Raw genomic sequence first — 22,216 nt, 5'->3', positions numbered from 1 at the left:
CGTGATGATCAGGTACTCTTATGGCCAGCATACGTCTTCAACATATATGCACAACAACACTGACGTGAACTCCGTCTTAGAGTCAGTACCATGAATATCAAGGAAGAGTTACAACAGTAGTGTGCCGATTTGCCTCAGGAGACTATACGATGGCTTTATGGCTGAAATACACTCATGTTCTGAAATTAAAAAAAAAAAAAAAACGGAGCTAGAGATAACACGTTCATGTTCACAGGACGAGTACATTAGTATGTTCTGAAGAAATTATTACCATTTCAACCACGCCGGCCCGCGGATTCGAGGTTAACATCGATATTGCGGGGCAACACGTCCCACCGGTAAAAAGTGTCTGCGGCTGTCGTTGTCGCCATAAATCGAACGTAACGGATCAGCGTGACTTAGCAGACATGCAGGATGCCTCGTAGACGTATGCGCGATCCGTAACGTTAAATCAGTTAGTTTGAAAGAGGTCTCATTATTGGCATGAGAGAATGTGATGCATCTACCTGGAGAACTGCTGGGACAAATTGTTTCGGCAGTGCAATGGGTGTGTGGAGAACCGTTCGTGGAAGGTCGTGGAACACGACGAGATGGATCAGGTCTCACCACCCAGACCACTCCTCGAGATCGACACCTCATCCGAACGGCTTTGCAGGACGATCTACGTCCCCCTCGGCTCTGGCCAAACAGTGGGACATGTCGTACTCTATCAGGGGATGACAGTATGTCGCCGTTTATTAAGGCATGGGTTACGTGCGCTTCGACCACTTCTCCGCCTACCTTTGACGAAAGTACACAAACGTGCTGGAGCGCAATGGTGTGTGGAACAATGACAGGGGGGACAGGTATGGCATCAGTTAATGTTTTCCGACGAATCACGTTCTGTTTGGTTGAAAATGATGGGCGCATTTCGGCTCGCCACATACAGTGCCAACTTTAGGCCATATGGTGTGACGTGTTATTGGATACAACCACAAATTCACAGCTCTTGCGTGTGCAGGGCACTGTAACCTGAGTGATCTACATGTGTGATATCCTGCGACCCATAGACGTACCCTTTCTGCGCAACATCCCAGCCGCCACTTTCCAGCATGACAATGCATGACCACTTGTTGTTGTGTGTTGGTGACACTAGATGGCAGCCTTTTGCACTGGCCAGCCAGATCACCAGACCAGTGCCAGTCACTACAGATGTACTTTGGAACCAGGTGAATGCACCATGGATGGCTATACCACAGGACGCCGTTCGCGCCTTATACGCGTCGTGCCATCACCCATGGCGCAGCTTATCAGGGTCCATGGCAGACGCTGTGTCTACTAGGCAACAGAACAAATGCTGAACCGAGGTGACTGAAATGCTAATTATTTCCGCAGAATGTAGTAATGTACATGTCCTGTGAATACGAACGTCATATGTCTAGTCATTCAAGGTTCTTTCTGAGCATGAGTTTGGTGTGTCATATCTCTCAACCTGTGAAGTTTTCTGGAACCACGCGACCGCTACGGTCGTAAGTTCGAATCCAGCCTCGGGCATGGATGTGTGTGATGTCCTTAGGTTACTTAGGTTTAAGTAGTTCTAAGTTCTAGGTGACTGATGACATCAGAAGTAAAGTCCCATAGTGCTCCGAGCCATTTTTTGTTGTCTTGAAGTTTAACTACGTTCTGTCCTTCTTTTCTGGGTGCCTCACTTTTTCCGTCAGGCAGTGTAAAAATAACATAAAGAAAATATTTATATTGAAGACGTTTCTATACGGAGTACAGCTGAGAAGTGTCGAGATGGAGGTGATGGGATCAAATGGCTCTGAACACTGTGGGAGTTAACATCTGAGGTCATCAGTCCCCTAGAACGTAGAACTACTTAAACCTGACTAACCTAAGGACATCATACACATCCATGCCCGAGGCAGGATTCGAACCTGTGACCGTAGCAGTTGCGCGGTTCCAGACTGAAGCGCCTAGAACCGATCGGCCACACCACCCAGCTGGAGGTGATGATTTTTCTTCTGGCTGATACGAAGTGGACATGGTTCTGCATGAAGGTCAGCTCAGGGAACTGTGGCAAAGGTGGGAAGAGAGGTTGGATAGATTTGGACCGATGCGGATGTGTCACTACATGGGGTGTGTCAGGATGCGGATGGGTGTTGACTGGAAAGAGCGTGAGGATCAGACACCAGATGGCAGAAAGAACAAGGCGGTGCATTGGTTGGACTGTGCCAAGTGAAACGTCTCAAGGGCTGTGCTTTGTGGCGCACCATCAACATGAAGAGAGAGCTGCTGTCAGCAACTCAGCTACGAGGGTCACTCCATAAGAAATACACACTATTTTTTTAAAATCCATCTTTTATTCTACATGTTTGGAAGTTTTACAGTGTGTAGATATGTCCTTTAGGAACAATATTTTCATTTCTCCACATAATTTCCATCCCTCTCAACTGCCTTACGCCATCTTGGAACCAGCGCCTGTATACCAAAACGGTAATATTCTGGACCAACCTGTTGGAGTCACTGTTTGGCAGCGTGCACAAGGGAATCGTCATCTTGAAACCTTGTTCCACGAAGAGAGTCTTTCAATTTCCCAGAGAGATGATACTCACATGGAGCCAGGTCAGGACTGTAAGGCGGGTGTTTCAGTGTTGTCCATCCGAGTTTTGTGATCGATTCCGTGGTTTTTTGACTGACATGTGGCCGTGCATTGTCGTGAAACAGTAAACCATCCTGCTTTTGCCGATGTGGTCGAACTCGACTCAGTCGAGCTTCGAGCTTGGAGTTTCGTCATTGTCTTCACATATGCATCAGAATTTATGGTGGTTCCACTTGGCATGATGTCCGCAAACAAGAGTCCTTCAGAATCGAAAAACACTGTAGCCATAACTTTTCCTGCAGAGGGTGTGGTTTTGAATTTTTTTTTCTTGGATGAATTTGCATGATGGCATTCCATTGTCTCTGGTGAAAAGTGATGGAGCCATGTTTCATAATCTGTCACAATTCTTCGAAGAAATTCATCTCCACCATTATCGTACTGTTCCAAAAGTTCGCTGCATACCGTTTTTCTTGTTTCTTTGTGAGCCACTGTCAATATCCTGGGAACCCACCTGGCACAAACCTTTTGTAACGCCAACACTTTCAGTATTCTGCAAACACTTGCTTCCCCTATCCCAACGTTGCGTGACAATTCGTTCACTGTGATGCGTTTGTCAGCAGTCACCAGTTCGTAAACTCTCTGCACATTGTCCGGAGTGTATGCAGTACGAGGCCTGCCTCTGCGAGGACATTCCTCAATACTGCCGTTCCCTCTTTTGTCACGTAACCTGCTTGCCCACCGACTAACTGTACCGCGATTGACAGCAGCATCTCCATATACCTTTTTCAACCTCATGTGGATGTTCCCACAGTCTCGTTTTCACAGCACAGGAATTCTATGACAGCACGATGCTTCTGACGAACGTCAAGTGTAGCAGCCATCTTGAAGATGTGCTGTGACGGCGCCACTCACGGGAAAAGTTTGAACTAAGTTTGAAAACAAGCGGGAAGGATGTATCTACACACTTTAAAACTTTCACACATGCAGAATGAAAACTGTATTTTTACAAAAATAATGTGCATTTCTTTTGGAGTGACCCTCGTACCTGGGATCGGTGCGCCCAAACAGTCGGGCAAAGAAAGCAAGCGCGCGCGGCGTACCCACCTGATGGAGACGAGGATCATGGCGAAGATGAGGTACTTGCCGAGTAGCGGCACCACCAGCGACGTGGGCGGGATGATCTCGACCACCAGCAGGAAGAACACGTGCAGGCTAATCAGGATCGAGATGGACAGCGTCACCTGCGGCGCATCATCACACTTGTCAACAACAACCCAGCGGGACGCGAGAAGGGACTGTTCGAAGCCAAAGGTATTTGGCTCCAAAACAGACACCATGTGCAGAATGAGGATTAATATTCAGATCACAAAACGTAATGTTTTCCAAACATGGCTTGTATACAAATACAATATTTGACACCGTAATCAGAAAACCGACAATAAAAAAACATTAACTTTTACGCTTAAGGTGTATTGCCTTTTGGAAAGACAGTGTTGTTGTTGTTGTGGTGGCCTTCAGTCCTGAGACTGGTTTGGTGCAGCTCTCCATGCTACTCTGTCCTGTGCAAGCTTCTTCATCTCCCAGTACTTACTGCAACCTACATCCTTCTGAATCTGCTTAGTGGATTTATCTCCCTCTACGATTTTGACCCTCCACGTTGCCCTCCAACGCTAAATTGGTGATCCCTTGATGCCTCAGAACGTGTCCTACCAACCGATCCCTTCCTCTAGTCAAGTTGTGCCACAAACTCCTCTGTTCCCCAATTCTATTCAGCACCTCCTCGTTAGTTATGTGATGTACCCATCTAATCTTCCGCATTCTTCTGTAGCACCTCATTTCGAAGGTTCTAGTCTCTTCTTGTCCAAACTATTTGTCGTCCATGTTTCACTTCCATACATGGCTACACTCCATACAAATACTTTCAGAATCGACTTCCTGACACTTAAATCTATACTCGATGTTAAGAAATTTCTCTATCGTTGCCATTGCCAGTCTACATTTTATATCGTCTCTACTTCGACCATCATCAGTTTTTTGCTCCCCAAATAGCAAAACTCCTTTACTACTTTAAGTGTCTCATTTCCTAATCTAATTCCCTCAGCATCACTCGACTTAATTCGACTACATTGCATTATCCTCGTCTTGCTTTTGTTGATGTTCATCTTATATCCTCCTTTCAAGACAGTGACCCTTTCATAAAAAGTATTTATGTGGAGGGTGAGCTCAAAGTTATTCCTGGCTAGCAAAAAATTGTGTTACAGAACTACGAGTGTAATCCCGTCTGTGCTTAGACAGTGCTCTCTTTCCAAAGAACAAGAATGCTTTTGTGATTAACGGTGTTTTCGCGAGTGTGCACACACGTGATGAGGGCTTTTAGCGGTGAGACCGTTTACTGTTTCTGAGATGTATGTTGACAGCAGGACGTCACCATCTCCAGGAAGGGAACACGTGGTACCCGTTAGGACCATCAGGAAGAATGCATTCGGTGTTACTCTGGGCTATTTTCGTAAACACATCTTGTTAGGTCAGGAATTTCCATGCAGGCAAGCTGAGAGATTGCGAAAGCTCCTACAAAAGCGACAGTCAACTATTTCTGCAGTTGTTTACGAATTCTGGGAAGGGACTGAGTGCCTAGATGAACACGTATTTCGACATTTCTCGGGTGCCAAGTGTTAAAGGGATGCCGCCGCCTCATCCTTGCGGGACCCGAACTGGCACCTGCACGTGGTTCGGCAGCTGACGGCCGCGTTGAAAGGTATGTGCTGAGATTCGATCAGGATAGAGCCAGTGAAAAATGTCGATAGTTCCCAACCGCAAGGTTGGACGAGTAGTACATCTTCGAGTAATAAGATCTTTGACAGCTAACAGAGCTAGGTGCACGCAGTAAAAGTTTGAGTAGTGGTGAGGAGATGCACAGAGACAGCAGACGTGTTTCGAGTCGGAGCTAGATGCCTGCAGGAGGCAGCCGGGTCGTGACAGCATCAAAGTAAGAATTGGCGCTACGCACATAATATGCTATATATTGAGCGAAACTCGGCACATACCTGGGGAAACTAGAAAGAATAATTAATAAAATAGGTTTTCTTTGGTTAAATAATGTGTAAAAGCTAGATGGAAATCTCATTGTTGATGCAATAAGCGTTTTGTGAAACTTTCTCGTAAATCCATGCTATAGAAGTTTTTTTTAGTTTTCACATGTGCCTTAAAAGTTTGAACAATAAATATTTTTTAGATAAAATTAGAGTTTCATCTCACACCTTATGTCGTTCTCCGCATCCTGTGCTTGCATTGAACCAAAAGGTACATTAAAGTAAAGTTCCCATGAGTAAACATAATAATTTCAGATATCAGAGTAAAATAATCTATATGCCACTGCACAGTTGGCAAATTATTCAAGACAGAATTTTTATTAAGTAACGAACAGGGCCAAAATGAGTAAAGGTATCTAGAATGACAATTTTATGCCATTGCACTACGGCTGAGTTGAATATATGTTTTATTATCGGCTAAACAGGAACGAGTGCACGAGTCAAGTCCACAGCCGCAGTCAGATGCAGGTTGGTGACTTTCATTTACTTTTACCACTAAACTTTCATGCAGTCAGATGTGTATTTTGAGTATTAATTTTCCAACAATATTTTCATGCAGTCAGATAAAGTTCAGTTCAGTTAAATACGCAGTCAGATGCAAGTTTTATTAAAGACTAAAGCAGTCACATGCAGTTCAGTCTAGTTCAAATAGAGAAGTTTTATTAACAACACTTTCAACTTTTACACTTCAGGTGTTTTGCCTTATGGAAGACAGTGATCCTTTCATAAAAAAATATTTATGTGCATGGTGAGCTCAAAGTTATTCCTTGCTAACAGAAAATTTTATCTAAAGAACTACGCTACGAGGATAATCCCAAAAGTGAGGTCTCCTCTTTTTTTATAACTACAGAACTCTGTTTGTGTGGCAGTTGGTCACACTGTTATGGAGAGTGCTTCACGCGCTGTGTGTAAACATGCGCACGCCGCGCTGAGGAGCTCAATCTTGGCTTGGCAGTCGTCGAGAATGGAGCTCCCGTTGGATGTTACCGCCAAGTGCGAACGGCGCACAGTTATTCGGTTTTTGAACGCAAAGGGCACTGCGCCGATTGATATCCGTCGCCAACTGACGGAAGGGTATGGTGAGTCGTGCATGGATGTCAAAAATGTTCGTAAGTGGTGTAGAGAGTTTGCAGCCGGTCGGTCCGAAATTCACGACGAACAAAGGAGCGGGAGACCGTCAATTTCTGAGGAGACAGTGTTGAAGGTTGAGCAAAGCATGCGTGAAGAGCGGCGGACCACCCTGGATGACCTCTGCACGTTGGTTCCTGAGGTTTCCCGAAGCACCGCTCACAGAATTGTAACGGAAACATTGAACTACCGGAAGGTGTGCGCAAGATGGGTGCCACGCATGCTGACTGAGGACCACATGCGGCAACGACTTGATGCTTCCCGCAAATTTCTTCACCGCGTTGCAGCCGAACAGGACAACTTCCTGGACTCAACTGTCACAGGTGACGAAACCTGGGCATACCACTTTACACCTGAGACCAAGCAACAATCACGCCAGTGGCGGCATCCTTCTTCGCCAAAGCCGCGGAAATTCAAACAGACACAGTCTGCCGGTAAAGTCATGACAACAGTTTTTTAGGATCGGAAAGGGGTATTGTTGGTCGACTTTATGCCCACTGGGACCACAATTAACGCTGACAGGTGCTGTGAGACTCTGAAAATACTCAAGCGGGCAATTCAGAACTGGAGAAGAGGAATGTAGAGCAAGGGCTTACAAATTTTCAGTAACAACGCTCGCCCACACATTGCTCGGCAATTCATTGCTCTCCTGCATCAGTTTCAGTGGAACATAATCACCCACCCACCCTATAGGCCTGACTTGGCGCCCAGTGACTATCACCTGTTCCCTAGGCTAAAAGAACATTTGGCCGGAAAACGATTCAGCTCCGCCGACGAGGTGAAAGAAGAGGTTCATAACTTTCTGAACAGCATGGCGGCGGGCTGGTATGACATGGGCATACAAAAACTGCCACAGCGTCTACAAAAATGCATCGACAGAAGTGGTGATTATATCGAAAAATAGCTAAATTTTCCAACTGTAAACTGATGTAAACGATTTTAGAAATGAATAGGTCTATGTACTTATAAAAAATAGGAGACCTTACTTTTGGGATTACCTTCGTACAACCATGTACGCGGCTTGTTGCGAATGGTGGCTTAACTCATGTACTTTCTATGTGGATACTTTGGAACTTTATGTTGCACCTCACTAAGAGTAACTTCAAGCAGGGGTCGTTGTTCCAACAGGTTGGTGCATGCACCATCATACAGGGGGTTACTTGTTTATAAATTCTTGAATGGAGCTTTTCTGGACACATGGATTGCTAAAGACGGCCAAACCTTCTCGTTCATCGGTCGTAAGCTGTCTTGACCTTGTTTGGCTGAGTTGCGTTAATAATGACGTGCTCCGTTCACCAGCATTATACAGCAACTCGCCAACTGAAGATCGAAGGTCCTGATATCATTTAATGCACAAACCACTGGCGGAACTGAATATGTACAGATTGACCTGCAGGGTTCAACTGATATATCAGGATAAAGCTACAAGCCTTCTTCTTATATATAGTTGCGATATGGCGATCTTTTAACGACTAACTGTACAGGTGATAGTAATTACAATTATATGAGGAAAAGTACCAGCACAGCTGTATCTTGAGAATGTCTTTATTCTATCACGCAACTAGTTTCGGTGGCACATTACCGCCATCCTCAGGTCCCGTTTACTAAAGAACAGTATCACAACGCCAATGCTTGAAAACTAAGCAACTATAAACCAACAATCAGCAGCAGCACGGCCGAGACAGACGCCGCATCACTGATTTTGTGACTTTTACGAGTTCTTAACCAGGAGCGAATTTTGTAATATCATCTGTGTGCTTTAATAGAATACTTTCTTGATTCTGCATGTTAATTTACTATCTAATACACACAGTTCTCGCATCTTCGTTTGCGTCGGAAAGCAAACCGATTTTGTGGCATATTACGAGTCCCTAATCAATGGCGAATTATCTCACCTGAATGCCTCGGTATCTCTGAATCTCTGTATATTAATTTAATTTATTAGACAGAGCACCTGCGTTTTCGTCTGTGTCTACAGTAAAGTTCCACAGCACTTGCTGACAGTCCTTTTATCTGAATAGTTTAGTTTACCACCCTCTTTAGTGTGGACAGGGGCTGTGATTATTGTGTGCAGATAGCGACACTTCGCTCTCAGCTCCAGGCTGTGATGACTTCAGTTACACAGGTTGAAGCTGCAGTGGATGGGCACCACTGTTGTGGGCCTGCCATTGGGATCCAACGGATGTCCAGTATGTCCCAGTACTCCAATAGAGTCTCACCAGTGGCCAGCCCAGTTACTGCTCACACTGAGATTGAACCCTCACCTGCAGTCGAGTGGGAGGTAGCCTTGGCGCGTAGCAGGTGGCGAAAGACTTCCCAGGAGGCCGCACGTGAGGCCTGCCCGGTTAGTCGGACAAACAGGTTCCAGGTGCTGTCTGTGGCTGTCGCTGAGCCAGATGCTGTCTACATCTACATCCGTACCGCGCAAGCCACCTGACGGTGTGTGGCGGAGGGTACCTTGAGTACCTCTATCGGTTCTCCCTTCGAATCCAGTCTCTTATTGCTCGTGGAATGAAAGATTGTCGGTATGCCCCTGTGTGGGTTCTGATCTCTCTGATTTTATCCTCATGGTCTCTTTGCGCGATAGACGTAGGAGGGAGCAATATACTGCTTGACTCCTCGGTGAAGTATGTTCTCGAAACTTCAACAAAAGCACGTACTGAGATACTCAGCGTCTCTCTTGCAGTGTTTTCCACTGGAGTTTATCTATCATCTCTGTAACGCTTTTTCGATTACTAAATGATCCTGTAACGAAGCGCGCTGCTCTCCGTTGGATCTTCTCTATCTCTTCTATCAACCCTATCTATCCCACTGCCATCTATATCGATATCTAGTATTTTGTCGTCTGTGGAACAATTTAGACAAGGAACTACAGTGCTGTCTTCCTCTGTGAAACAGCTTTAGAAAAAGGCATTTAGTATTTCGGCCTTTAATCTATCATCCTCTGTTTCAGTACCATTTTGGTCACAGAGTGTCTGGACATTTTGTTTTGATCCACGAACCGCTCTGACGTAAGACCAAAATTTCTTAGGATTTTCTGCCAAGTCAGCTTATAGAACTTTACTTTCGAATTCATTGAACGCCTGTCCTGTCCTGTTTAGAGGGAACATCTCAGCCTGTAATATCTGGACAATCGTAGAATGTGGGGTTATTGATAGTTGGGAGCTCAGGAAACATCTCAGCCTGTTAAGATATGGACAATCACAGAGGGTGGGATTATTGATAGTTAGGCGCATTATAGGGCTCCTTAGGGACATGGCTTTCAAGAAAGGAAAGAAAACTAGTGTGCACTCCGAGTGCATACCAGGTGGTTTAATTCCAGACGTGGAACCGTTACTTACGGATGCCATGAAGAGCACAGGGTGCAGCCAACTGCAGGTGGTTGCTCACGTCGGTACCAATGATGTGTCTCACTTTTCAGCGGCTATCAGAAATGGTGAAGGCTGCCAGTCTTGCTTGCGAGATGAAAGCAGAGCTGACCAATTGTAGCATAGTCGAAAGGACCGATTGCGGACCTCTGGTACAGAGCCGAATGGGATACTTTCCAGGCGGTTCTGCGACCGTTTAGGCTGCAGATTCCTCGACTTGCGCCAAAGGGTGGTTGGGTTTTGGGTTCTGCTGAATAGGTCAGGTGTCCACTATACGCAGGAAGCGGCTACACCGGTAGCAAGGGCTGTGTGGTGTGGACTGGGCGGTTTTTTAGGTTAGAGGGTCTCGGGAAAACACAAAAAGGGCTTTAGCCACATAGGGTGCAGGCCGAACACAGGAAGAACGTAGATACGGGGACCATCGGTGTAACAGTTGTAAACTGTCGTAGCTGTGTTGGGAAAGTACCAGAGCTACAAGCGCTAATAGAAAGCACTGATGCTCAAATCGTTATAGGCACTGAAAGCTGGCTAAAGCCGGATATAAGCTCAACCGAAACCTAACCTAACGGTGAGACTTTAATTTACCCTCGATATGTTGGCGAAAACACATGTTTAATTCCGAAGTTGTTTTAAACGCATTCTCTGAAATTATTTCGAGCAGTTAGTTCACGAGCCCACGCGAATAGTAAACGGTTGTGAAAACACACTTGACCTCTTAGCAACAAATAAACCTGAGTTAATAACGGGCATCAAAACAGATACAGCGATTAGTGAACACAGGGTTGTAATAGCGAGATGGAATATTGTAACCCCAAAATCCTCCACTTCTTGCAAATGAACAATATAAGTGCAGACCAGATGTGGTTTGAATTCAAAGAAACGGAATCGGCAGCAATTGAGAGATTTATACCAAATAAATTAACAAAAGACGGAGCCGATCGTCCTTGGTAAACAAAAGGGGTCCGAAAACTGTTGCAGAAACAACGAATAAAACATGCAAAATTTAAACGGAGGCAAAATCCTCAAGATTGGCGACCTTTAACAGAAGCTCGAAATTTGGCGCTGACTTTAATGGGAGATGGTTATAACAGTTTCCACAACGAAATTTTGTCTCGAAACCCGGCAGAAAATCCAAACAGATTCTGGTCGTATGTGAAGTATGCTGGCGGCAAAACACAATCGATGCCTTCTCTGCGTGATAACAATGGAGATACTATCGAAGATAGTGCTGCCAAAGTAGAGTTACTAAACACAGTCTTCCGAAATGGCTTCACAAAAGAAGACGAAGTAAATATTCCAGAATTCGAATCAAGAGCAACTGTCAACATGAGTAACGTAGAAGTAAACATTGTCGGAGTAGTGAAGCAACTTAAATCACTTAATAAAAGCAAGTCTTCTGGTCCAGATTGTATACCAATTAGGTTCCTTTCAGAGTATGCTAATGCAATAGCTCCATACGTAAGAATCATCGACAACCGTTTGCTCGATGAAAGATCCGTACCCAAAGACTGGAAAGTTGCACAGGTCACACCGATAACCAAGAAAGGTAGTAGGAGTAAATTACAGGCCCATATAATTGACGTCGATATGCAGAAGGATTTTGGAACCGATACTGTTCGAACATTATGAATTACTGCGAAGAAAACGGTGTACTGACAAACGGTCAACACGGATTTAGAAAACATCGTTCTTGTGAAACACATCTAGCTCTTTACTCGCATGAAGTGTTGAATGCTACTGACAGGGGATTTCAGATTGATTCCGTATTTCTGGATTTCCGGACTCTGTACCACACAAGTGGCTTGTAGTGAAATTGCGTGCTTATGGAATATCGTCTCAGTTATGTGACTGGATTCGTGAATTCCTGTCAGAGAGTTCACAGTCCGTAGTAATTGACAAAAAGTCATCGAGTAAAAGAGAAGTGATTTCTGCCGTTCGCCAAGGTAATGCTACAGGCCCTTTGCTGTTCGTTATCTATATAAACGATTTTGGAGACAATCTGAGCAGCCGTCTTAGGCTGTTTGCAGATGACGCTGTCATTTATCGACTAACAAAGTCATCAGAAGAGCAAAAAAATTGCAAAATCATTTGGAAAAGATATCTGTATGGTGCGAAAATTGGCAGTTGACCCTAAATAACGAAAAGTGTGAGGTCATCCACATGAGTGCTAAAAGGAATCCGTTAAACTTCGGTTACACGGTAAATATGCCAAATCTAAAGGCGGTAAATTCAACCAAATACCTAGTAATTACAGTTACGAACAACTTAAATTGGAAGGAACACATAGAAAATGTTGAGGGGTAGGCTAACCAAAGACTGCGTTTTATTGGCAGGACACTTAGAAAATGTAACAGATGTACCAAGGAGACTGACTGAACTACGCTTGTCCGTTATTGTTTAGAATACTTCTGCGCGATGTGGGATCCTTACCAGATAGGACAGACGGAGTACATCGAAAAAGTTCAAAGAAGGGCAGCACGTTTTGTATTATCGCGAAATAAGGGAGAGCGTGTCACTGAGATGATACAGGATTTGGGGTGGACAAAGGCTTTTTCGTTGCGGCGGAATCTTCTCACGAAATTCCAATCACCAACTTTCTCCTCTGAATGCGATAATATTTTTTGACACCGACCTACACAGGGAGAAATGATTATCGTGATAAAATAAGGGAAATCAGAGCTCATACGGAAAGATATAGGTGTTCGTTCTTTCCGTGCGCTATACCAGATTGAAATAATACAGAATTGTGAAGATGGTTCGATGAACTCTCTGCCAGGCACTTAAATGTGATTTGCATTGCATCCATGTAGATGTAGATGTGTACTTGAACTACCACGTTAGAGAACCATAATTTTGTGTGTTCCTTGTTGTATAGTTGTTTAGTTTTCGAATATTGGCGTTGAGTTATTGCTCCTTGGTAAGCAGGGCCTGAGGATGGCGGTAATGTGTCGTCGAAACTAGTTGTGTGATAAAATAAAGACATTCTCAAGATATAGCTGTAACGGTAATATTTCTCATATGTATCATCAGGTGAAGCCCCTTGTCCATGCAAGAAGAAGGACAGCTATAAGTTGCAATTCTGGTTGAACTGTTCTGGAGGCTATCTCGTTGCAGGTAGTTTTCGAATGATAAATTTTTCGTAGTAATCATTTTTGTAAGGACGTGCAGGAAATAATTTTCTGGCCATTCGACATAAAAGTTTTTTGAGTATCGTAGAGCGTCATAATGTAAAAAACTATGCTGGGTAAACCAACGTTTCGGCGACGCTGTAGCCGTGGCGAAAACGTTGGTTTGTCCAGTACCGTATTTTACAATATGACGCGGTACAATACTCAAACTTTTATATCGACTTAATTTGGCTGCTGAAGCCTATATAATATATATGGCCAATTTTATTACGGAGGTCCCTTGGAATACCTATGTCAGGACCAAAAGTTGGGATTCGCGTCACCAGTTTTCGAAACCCATGCTGCTCTCTCTTTCCGGGTGGGTCGTTATTTTCACTCTCCTTGTATAGTTACGATTCTGATTCTCCTCGAAAAGCACAATGTTGCATGACGACCTTCATACATCACCCACCCGATGAATCGAGCGAAAAGTGTCTTATTCAGGGTGGTCAATTGATAGTGACCGGGCCAAATGTCTCACGAAATAAGAGTCAAACGAAAAACCTACAAAGAACGAAACTTATCTGGCTTGAAGGGGGAAACCAGATGGCGCTATGGTTGGCCCGCTAGATGGCGCTGCCATAGGTCTAACGGATATCAATTGCGTTTTTTAAAATATGAACCCCGTTTTTTATTACATATTCGTTTAGTACGTAAAGAAACATGAAAGTCTCAGTTGGACCACTTTTTTCGCTTTGTGATAGATGGCGCTGTAGTAGTCACAAACATGTGGCTCACAATTTTAGACGAACAGCTGGTAATAGGTAGGTTTTTTAAAATTAAAATACAGAACGTAGGTACCTTTGAACATTTTATTTCGGTTGTTCCAATGTGATACATGTACCTTTGTGAACTTATCATTTCTGAGAACGCATGCTGTTACAGCGCGATCACCTGTAAATACGACATTAATGCAATAAATGCTCAAAAGGATGTCTGTCAACGTGTAACGACATTCCTCTCAACAGCGAGTAGGTCACCTTCCGTAATGTTGGCACATGCATTGACAACATGCGTCAGCGCATTGTCGATGGATCATGATAGCAAATATCCTTCAACTTTCCACACAGAAAGTAATACGGGGACGTCAGATGCGGTGAACGTGCGGGCCACGGTATGGTGCTTCGACGACCAATCCACCTGTCACGAAATATGCTGTTCGTTACCGCTTCAACCACCCTCGAGCTATGTGCCGGACATCCATCATGTTCGAAGTACATCGCCATTCTGTGATGCAGTAAAACATCTTGTAGTAACATCGGTAGAACATTACGTAGGAAATCAGCATACATTGCACCATTTGGATTGCCATCGATAAAATGGGGGCCAATTATACTTCCTCGCATAATGCCGCACCATACATTAACCGCCAAGGTCGCTGATGTTCCACTTCTCGCAACCATCGTGAATTTTCCGTTGCCCAATTGTGCATATTATGCCGGTTTACGTTACTGCTGTTGGTGAATGACATTTCGTCGCTAAATAGAACGAGTGCAAAAACTCTGTCATCGTCCCGTAATTTCTCTTGTGCCCAGTGGCAGAACTGTACACGACGTTCAAAGTCGTCGCCATGCAATTCCTGGTGCATAGAAATATGGTACGGGTGCAATCGATGTTGATGTAGCATTGCCAACACCGACGTTTTTGAGATTCACGATTGTCGCGCAATTTGTCTGCAACTGATGTGCGGATTAGCCGCGACAGCAGCTGAAACACCTACTTGGGCATCATCATTTGTTGCAGGTCGTGGTTGACGTTTCACATGTGGCTGAACACTTTCTGTTTCCTTAAATAACGTAACTATCCGGCGATCGGTCCGGATACTTGGATGATGTCGTCCAGGATACCGAGCAGCATACATAGCACTCGCCCGTTGGGCATTTTGATCACAATAGCCATACATCAACACGATATCGACCTTCTCCGCAATTGGTAAACGGTCCATTTTAACACGGGTAACGTATCACGAAGCAAATACCGTACTCACTGGAGGAATGTTACGTGATACCACGTATTTATACATTTGTGATTATTATAGAGCCATCTATCAGAAAGCGAAAAAAGCGGTCCAACTATAAGATTCATATTTCCTGACGTACTACACGAATATGTAATAAAAATGGGGGTTCCCATTTTAAAAAAAAACGCAGCTGATCCGTTTGACCTATGGCAGCGCCATCTAGCGGGCCAACCATAGCGCCATCTGGTTTCTCCCTTCAAGCTAGACGAGTTTCGTTCTTTGTAGTTTTTCCGTTTGATGCTTATTTCGTGAGATATTTGTCCCGGTCACAATCAATGGACCACCATGTACATGTGCGGTGAAGGTCTCCATAGAGAGATTCGGTACGTGCATGCAGGATCGAAGCACTCTTTGCCATGTGACATCATTCCTATATGATACTGGAGGGGAATGTGGTCAGCACACTGCTCCTCCTCCTCCCCCCCCCCCCCCGCCCCCCTCCACCGGCCACTGCCAGGTTTTCAGACCTCGGAGCAGCTACTTCTTCCTCGAGTAGCGCCTTAGTTGGCATGATGGCATGACACTATGTACACCCTGTCCCAGTCCTCCCACCGAGGAAAAGCTGCCACGGTACCGGGACTTGAACCCGGGTCCTCCTCCCATGACAGGCAGGCGCACCAACCACTCAGCTACGAAGACGGAGACGTTTAGTATCTGAGACAGTTTCGGCGCTATAAAGCAACTCTCCTCCCTCGATTAGCCGAATTTGTTTCACTACAGGGATTTAAATCAGTTACCCCGCAGTTACACTGCACTGTCTCATCCCGCTCTGGCGACCTCAAACACGTGCGCCTATCTGTATATTGAACAATATCCTTTCCGAAAAAAAAGCAAATCACATGACGCTCTAAGGAATGCATATAGTTCATTTATATTCATGGAACCTATCTCAAAGCAATTTGCAGCTAAAACTCACCCTTGCATGGGAACATAGGACAGCAAACAAAAAGTCTCCAGACCCACCCTATATAAACAGTACAATTTTGTGTTTTAGAAGTGCTGGCATCGGATAAGGTAGAAACGTTATTGGATTTTGTGTAAATTTTAAAGAAACGTTAAAGTCGCCGGTGGTGCTATATACACTACTGGCCATGAAAATTCCTACACCACGAAGATGACGCGGTACAGACGCGAAATTTAACCGACACGAAGAAGATGCTGTGATATGCAAATGATTTGTTTTTCAGAGCATTCACACAAGGTTGGCGACGGTGGCGACACGTACAACGTACTGACATGAGGAAAGTTCCCAACCGATTTCTCATACACAAACAGCAGTTGACCAGCGTTGCCTGGTGAAGCGTTGTTATTATGCCTCGTGCAAGGAGGAGAAATGCGTACCATCACGTTTCCGACTTTGATAAAGGTCGGATTGTAGCCTATCGCGATTACGGTTTATCGTATAGCGACATTGCTGCTCGCATTGGTCGAGATCCAATGACTGTTAGCAGAATATGGAATCGGTGGGTTCAGGAGAGTAATACGGAACGCCGTGCTGGATCCCAACGGCCTCGTATCACTAGCAGTCGAGATGACAGGCATCTTATCCGCATGGCTGTAACGGATCGTGCAGCCACGTCACGATCCCTGAGTCAACAGATGGGGACGTTTGCAAGACAACAACTATCTGCACGAATAGTTCGACGACGTTTGCAGCAGCACGGACTATCAGCTCGGAGACCGTGCTGCGGTTACCCTTGACGCTGCATCACAGACAGGAGCGCCTGCGATGGTGTACGGAACGACGAACCTGGGTGCACGAATGGCAAAACGTCATTTTTTCGGATGAATCCAGTTTATGATTACAGCATTATGATGGTCGCATCCGTGTTTGGCGACATCGCGGTGAACGCACTTTGGAAGCGTGTATTCGTCATCGTCATACTGGCGAATCACCCGGCGTGATGGTATGGGGTGCAATTGGTTACACGTCTCGGTCACCTCTTGTTCGCATTGACGGCGCTTTGAACAGTGGACGTTACATTTCAGATCTGTTACGACCCTTGGCTCTACCCTTCATTCGATCCATGCGAAACCCTACAATTCAGCAGGATAATGCACGACCGCATGTTGCAAGTCCTGTATGGACCTTTCTGTATACAGAAAATGTTCGACTGCTACCCTGGCCAGCACATTCTCCAGATCTCTCACCAATTGAAATTGTTTGGTCAATGCTGGCCGAGCAACTGGCCAGTCACTACTCTTGATGAACTGTGGTATCGTGTTGAAGCTGCATGGGCAGCTGTACCTGTACACGCCATCCAAGCTCTGTTTGACTCAATGCCCAGGCGTATCAAGGCATTTATTACGGCCAGAGGTGGTTGTTCGGGGTACTGATTTCTCAGGATGTGTGCATCCAAATTGCGTGAAAATGTAATCACATGTCAGTTCTAGTATAATACACTCCTGGAAATTGAAATAAGAACACCGTGAATTCATTGTCCCGGGAAGGGGAAACTTTATTGACACATTCCTGGGGTCAGATACATCACATGATCACACTGACAGAACCACAGGCACATAGACACAGGCAACAGAGCATGCACAATGTCGGCACTAGTACAGTGTATATCCACCTTTAGCACCAATGCAGGCTGCTATTCTCCCATGGAGACGATCGTAGAGATGCTGGATGTAGTCCTGTGGAACGGCTTGCCATGCCATTTCCACCTGGCGCCTCAGTTGGACCAGCGTTCGTGCTGGACGTGCAGACCGCGTGAGACGACGCTTCATCCAGTCCCAAACATGCTCAATGGGGGACAGATCCGGAGATCTTGCTGGCCAGGGTAGTTGACTTACACCTTCTAGAGCACGTTGGGTGGCACGGGATACATGCGGACGTGCATTGTCCTGTTGGAACAGCAAGTTCCCTTGCCGGTCTAGGAATGGTAGAACGATGGGTTCGATGACGGTTTGGATGTACCGTGCACTATTCAGTGTCCCCTCGACGATCACCAGTGGTGTACGGCCAGTGTAGGAGATCGCTCCCCACACCATGATGCCGGGTGTTGTCCCTGTGTGCCTCGGTCGTATTCAGTCCTGATTGTGGCGCTCACCTGCACGGCGCCAAACACGCATACGACCATCATTGGCACCAAGGCAGAAGCGACTCTCATCGCTGAAGACGACACGTTTCCATTCGTCCCTCCATTCACGCCTGTCGCGACACCACTGGAGGCGGGCTGCACGATGTTGGGGCGTGAGCGGAAGACGGCCTAACGGTGTGCGGGACCGTAGCCCAGCTTCATGGAGACGGTTGCGAATGGTCCTCGCCGATACCCCAGGAGCAACAGTGTCCCTAATTTGCTGGGAAGTGGCGGTGCGGTCCCCTACGGCACTGCGTAGGATCCTACGGTCTTGGCGTGCATCCGTGCGTCGCTGCGGTCCGGTCCCAGGTCGACGGGCACGTGCACCTTCCGCCGACCACTGGCGACAACATCGATGTACTGTGGAGACCTCACGCCCCACGTGTTGAGCAATTCGGCGGCACGTCCACCCGGCCTCCCGTATGCCCACTATACGCCCTCGCTCAAAGTCCGTCAACTGCACATACGGTTCACGTCCACGCTGTCGCGGCATGCTACCAGTGTTAAAGACTGCGATGGAGCTCCGTAAGCCACGGCAAACTGGCTGACACTGACGGCGGCGGTGCACAAATGCTGCGCAGCTAGCGCCATTCGACGACCATCACCGCGGTTCCTGGTGTGTCCGCTGTGCCGTGCGTGTGATCATTGCTTGTACAGCCCTCTCGCAGTGTCCGGAGCAAGTATGGTGGGTCTGACACACCGGTGTCAATGTGTTCTTTTTTCCATTTCCAGGAGTGTATGTTTGTCCAATGAATACCCGTTTATCATCTGCATTTCTTCTTGGTGTAGCAGTTTTAATGGCCAGTAGTGTACAAATACACTGCCTGACAGAGAAATAGTAAGCACCCAGAAAATCTGGTAGAATATCAGTGTAACTACACTTACACACCATCGCCAAACACGTGAATGATTTTAGTGGTAATTTCTTTATAACAGGTAGAACGGCAGGCAGGGAGCATTAATAATGTCCATATTTTGTGTTAGTGTGTGAGCGGCGTGAGATTTTCAGTGATTACTGAAGAATAGGGAAGTACCGCCTACTCATATGAGACAGCGTTATCAGCTCCTGCCAGACCTTGAAAGAGGCCTCATTGTGCCCTGCCATTTGGTAGGATGGCCGAATGGTGAAATATCTAAATTTGTGGCAGTGTATTTGAATATGACAGTGACCCGATGCTAGACTCTGTGGGAATGCAAGCGCAGACATTCTCGTCATCAATGTTCCGATCGAATGCACCTGTCCAGCACAGGGGACGATCAGTGTAGTGTGACCTACCACATCATAAAACCCTTCACACCCGTGCCTGCAATCCGAGAACAAGTAACGGACTCCCTGAAACTTTCTGTGTCATCCTGGAGGCTATCGGCACCCGGACTAGGGAATTAATGTTCCATATGTAGGCTGTCGTTAACACCACAACACAGACGCCTGCGTTTTGTGCGGTTCTGTGACCACGAAGCGTGGACTGCTGATGAAAGGAGTTGGATTGTGTCAGCGATGAATCTCAGTTGCGTTCTATGCTGGGTGACAATCGTCAGCAAGTATGGTGCCAACTGAGGCATAGGTCCCATCCTCCCACTGTTTTGCAGAGGGACAGCATTGTCACCCCTGATGTCGCGGTATGGCGAGCCATCAGATACGCCTCCAGGTCGCGGCTGCTGGAGGCTAAGGGAACTCTGAGGGCACAGCTGTGCATCAAAGGGATCCTACGTCCTCATATGCTACGGCACTCTGGAGCCATTTTTCAACAGGACAACGCTCGCCATCTAGTGGCTGATGGACCTATGAACTGTGTGCATGATGTTGAGGCATTCTTGTGGCCAGCAAGATCCCCAGGTCTGTCTCCGACCGAACATGTGTCAGCCCACTCCCTCTCAGTGCCTCAGCAGAGGACAAGACGGCTTTACGACACGCTTCCCAACCCGATGACTGCCTGCCGCCAGGTTAGAGGGACTGCAGCATCGCACTCTTAAGTGGGTTCATTCCGCCAGTTTCTCTGTAAATTTGAGTCGATTCTGTAATTCACATCGAATTACAGACCCATATCACTGAACCAAATTTGCAGTAGGATTTTGGAGCATATACTGTACTCGAACACTATGAACCACCTTGAAGAAAATGACTTATTGATACTTAACCAACACCGATTCAGAAAATATCGTTGTTGTGCAACACAGCTAGCTCTTTATTCCCATAAAGTAACGAGTGGTGTCGACAATGAATCTCAGATCGATTCCATAATCCTAGATTTCCAGAAGGCTTTTGATACCGTTCGTCACAAGCTACTATTAATCGAATTGCGTGGATATGCAGTATCAGTTGTGTGACTGGTTTCGTGATTTCTCTCAGAGAGGTCACAGTCCGTAGAGATAGACGGTAAATTATGGAGTAGAACAGAAGTGATATCTGGCGTTACGCAAGGTAGTGTCATAGGCCCTCTGCTCTTCCTGATTTACATAAATGATCTGATGAGCCCCCCTTAGATTGTTTGCAGGTGACGCTGTAATTTACAGTAAACGTGTCCGTCCTCTGCTGGAATATTGCTGCGCGGTATGGGATCCTTACCAGGTAGGATTGACGGAGGGCATCAAAAAGGTGCAAAGAGGGGCAGATCGTTTCGTGTTATCGCGCAACAGGGGTGAGAGTGTCACTGTTATGATACGTGAATTGGAGTGGCAGTCACTTAAACAAAGGCGGTTTTCTTTGCGGTGACATCTGTTTACGAAATTTCCCTTCCGAATGGAAAAATATTTTGTTGGCACCCACCTAAGTAGGGAGAAATCATCATCATAATAAAGTAAGAGAAATCAGAACTCGAACGGAAATATGTAGGTGTTCCTTTTTCCCACTCGCCATTCGAGAGTGTAATGGTAGGGAAGTAGTATGATTCTGGTTCGTTGAACCCACTGCCAGGCACCTAAGGGTGAACTTTAGAGTAACCATGTAGATATTGATGTAATTACTAAAATCACATCACATACCATCTCAAACCGTCACATTTTATATCGTTTCCTCTTTTCTTTCTGGGTGATACACTCTTTTTTTCAGGGAACTAAGCAACATATGCTATGCAAGTAAAGTCACACTCTAAAGCAAAAAAAAAAAAAAAAAAACAAAAAAAACGACGTATCTAGAAGGAATTATCCAAATGGGACGAAAATCGATGGATGTGATGTACTGTACTTCTACAAACAAACAAGTGATTAGAATTTCAGAAAAATACGATCATTCATTCAAGTGAAGGAGCTTAAACTCAGCAAGTCAGCGACTCGTCGTTCCTCCTTTGGCCATTATGCAAGCAGTTATTCGGTTTCGTATTGGTTAACAGAGTTCTTGGATGTCTTCCACAGGGATAAAGTGCCTAATTCTGTCCAACAGGTGCATCAGATGATCTTCCGAGCTGGTTGGAGGGCCCTGCCCGTAACGCTCCAAACGTTCTCAGTTGAGGAAAGACCTGTCAACCTAGTTGGCCAAGGAAGGGTTTACCAAACACGAAAATAAGCAGTAGAAACTCTCGCCATGTGCGGGTGGGCATTATCTTGCTGAAGATTAGATTACATTAAGTATTCATTGCATAGACCCACAAAAGAGGGGATCCTCCTGAGTGTGGAACATATCAGATAAACACATTACAAAAAAGTAATAAGAAAAACTTGAGTTTCATTTATTTTAATGATCCTCTGTCAATAATCAGTAAAATTATGTACATGAATTAAAATTAAACTTCTAATATTTACAGGTTTAATACTTAGATCTGCTTTCCATACATCCATCAT

The 22,216-nt window shown here is 45.6% G+C and overlaps 1 protein-coding gene across 1 annotated transcript in view; it reads right to left on the bottom strand.

The window, feature by feature from the left end:
* LOC126109762 (acetylcholine receptor subunit alpha-like) overlaps positions 1-22,216 on the bottom strand; it is a 681,242-nt gene that overhangs the window by 59,906 nt on the left and 599,120 nt on the right. Inside the window, exon 7 of the mRNA XM_049914813.1 lies at positions 3,686-3,822. Within this exon, the coding sequence (XP_049770770.1) occupies positions 3,686-3,822 (137 nt within the window). The remainder of the gene's footprint in view (positions 1-3,685; positions 3,823-22,216) is intronic.

This window comes from Schistocerca cancellata, chromosome 12, assembly GCF_023864275.1.
Source record: "Schistocerca cancellata isolate TAMUIC-IGC-003103 chromosome 12, iqSchCanc2.1, whole genome shotgun sequence".
Taxonomy (NCBI): domain Eukaryota; kingdom Metazoa; phylum Arthropoda; class Insecta; order Orthoptera; family Acrididae; genus Schistocerca; species Schistocerca cancellata.
The sequence above is the reverse complement of the archived record's forward strand: the minus strand, read 5'-3'. Positions and strand labels throughout refer to the sequence as shown.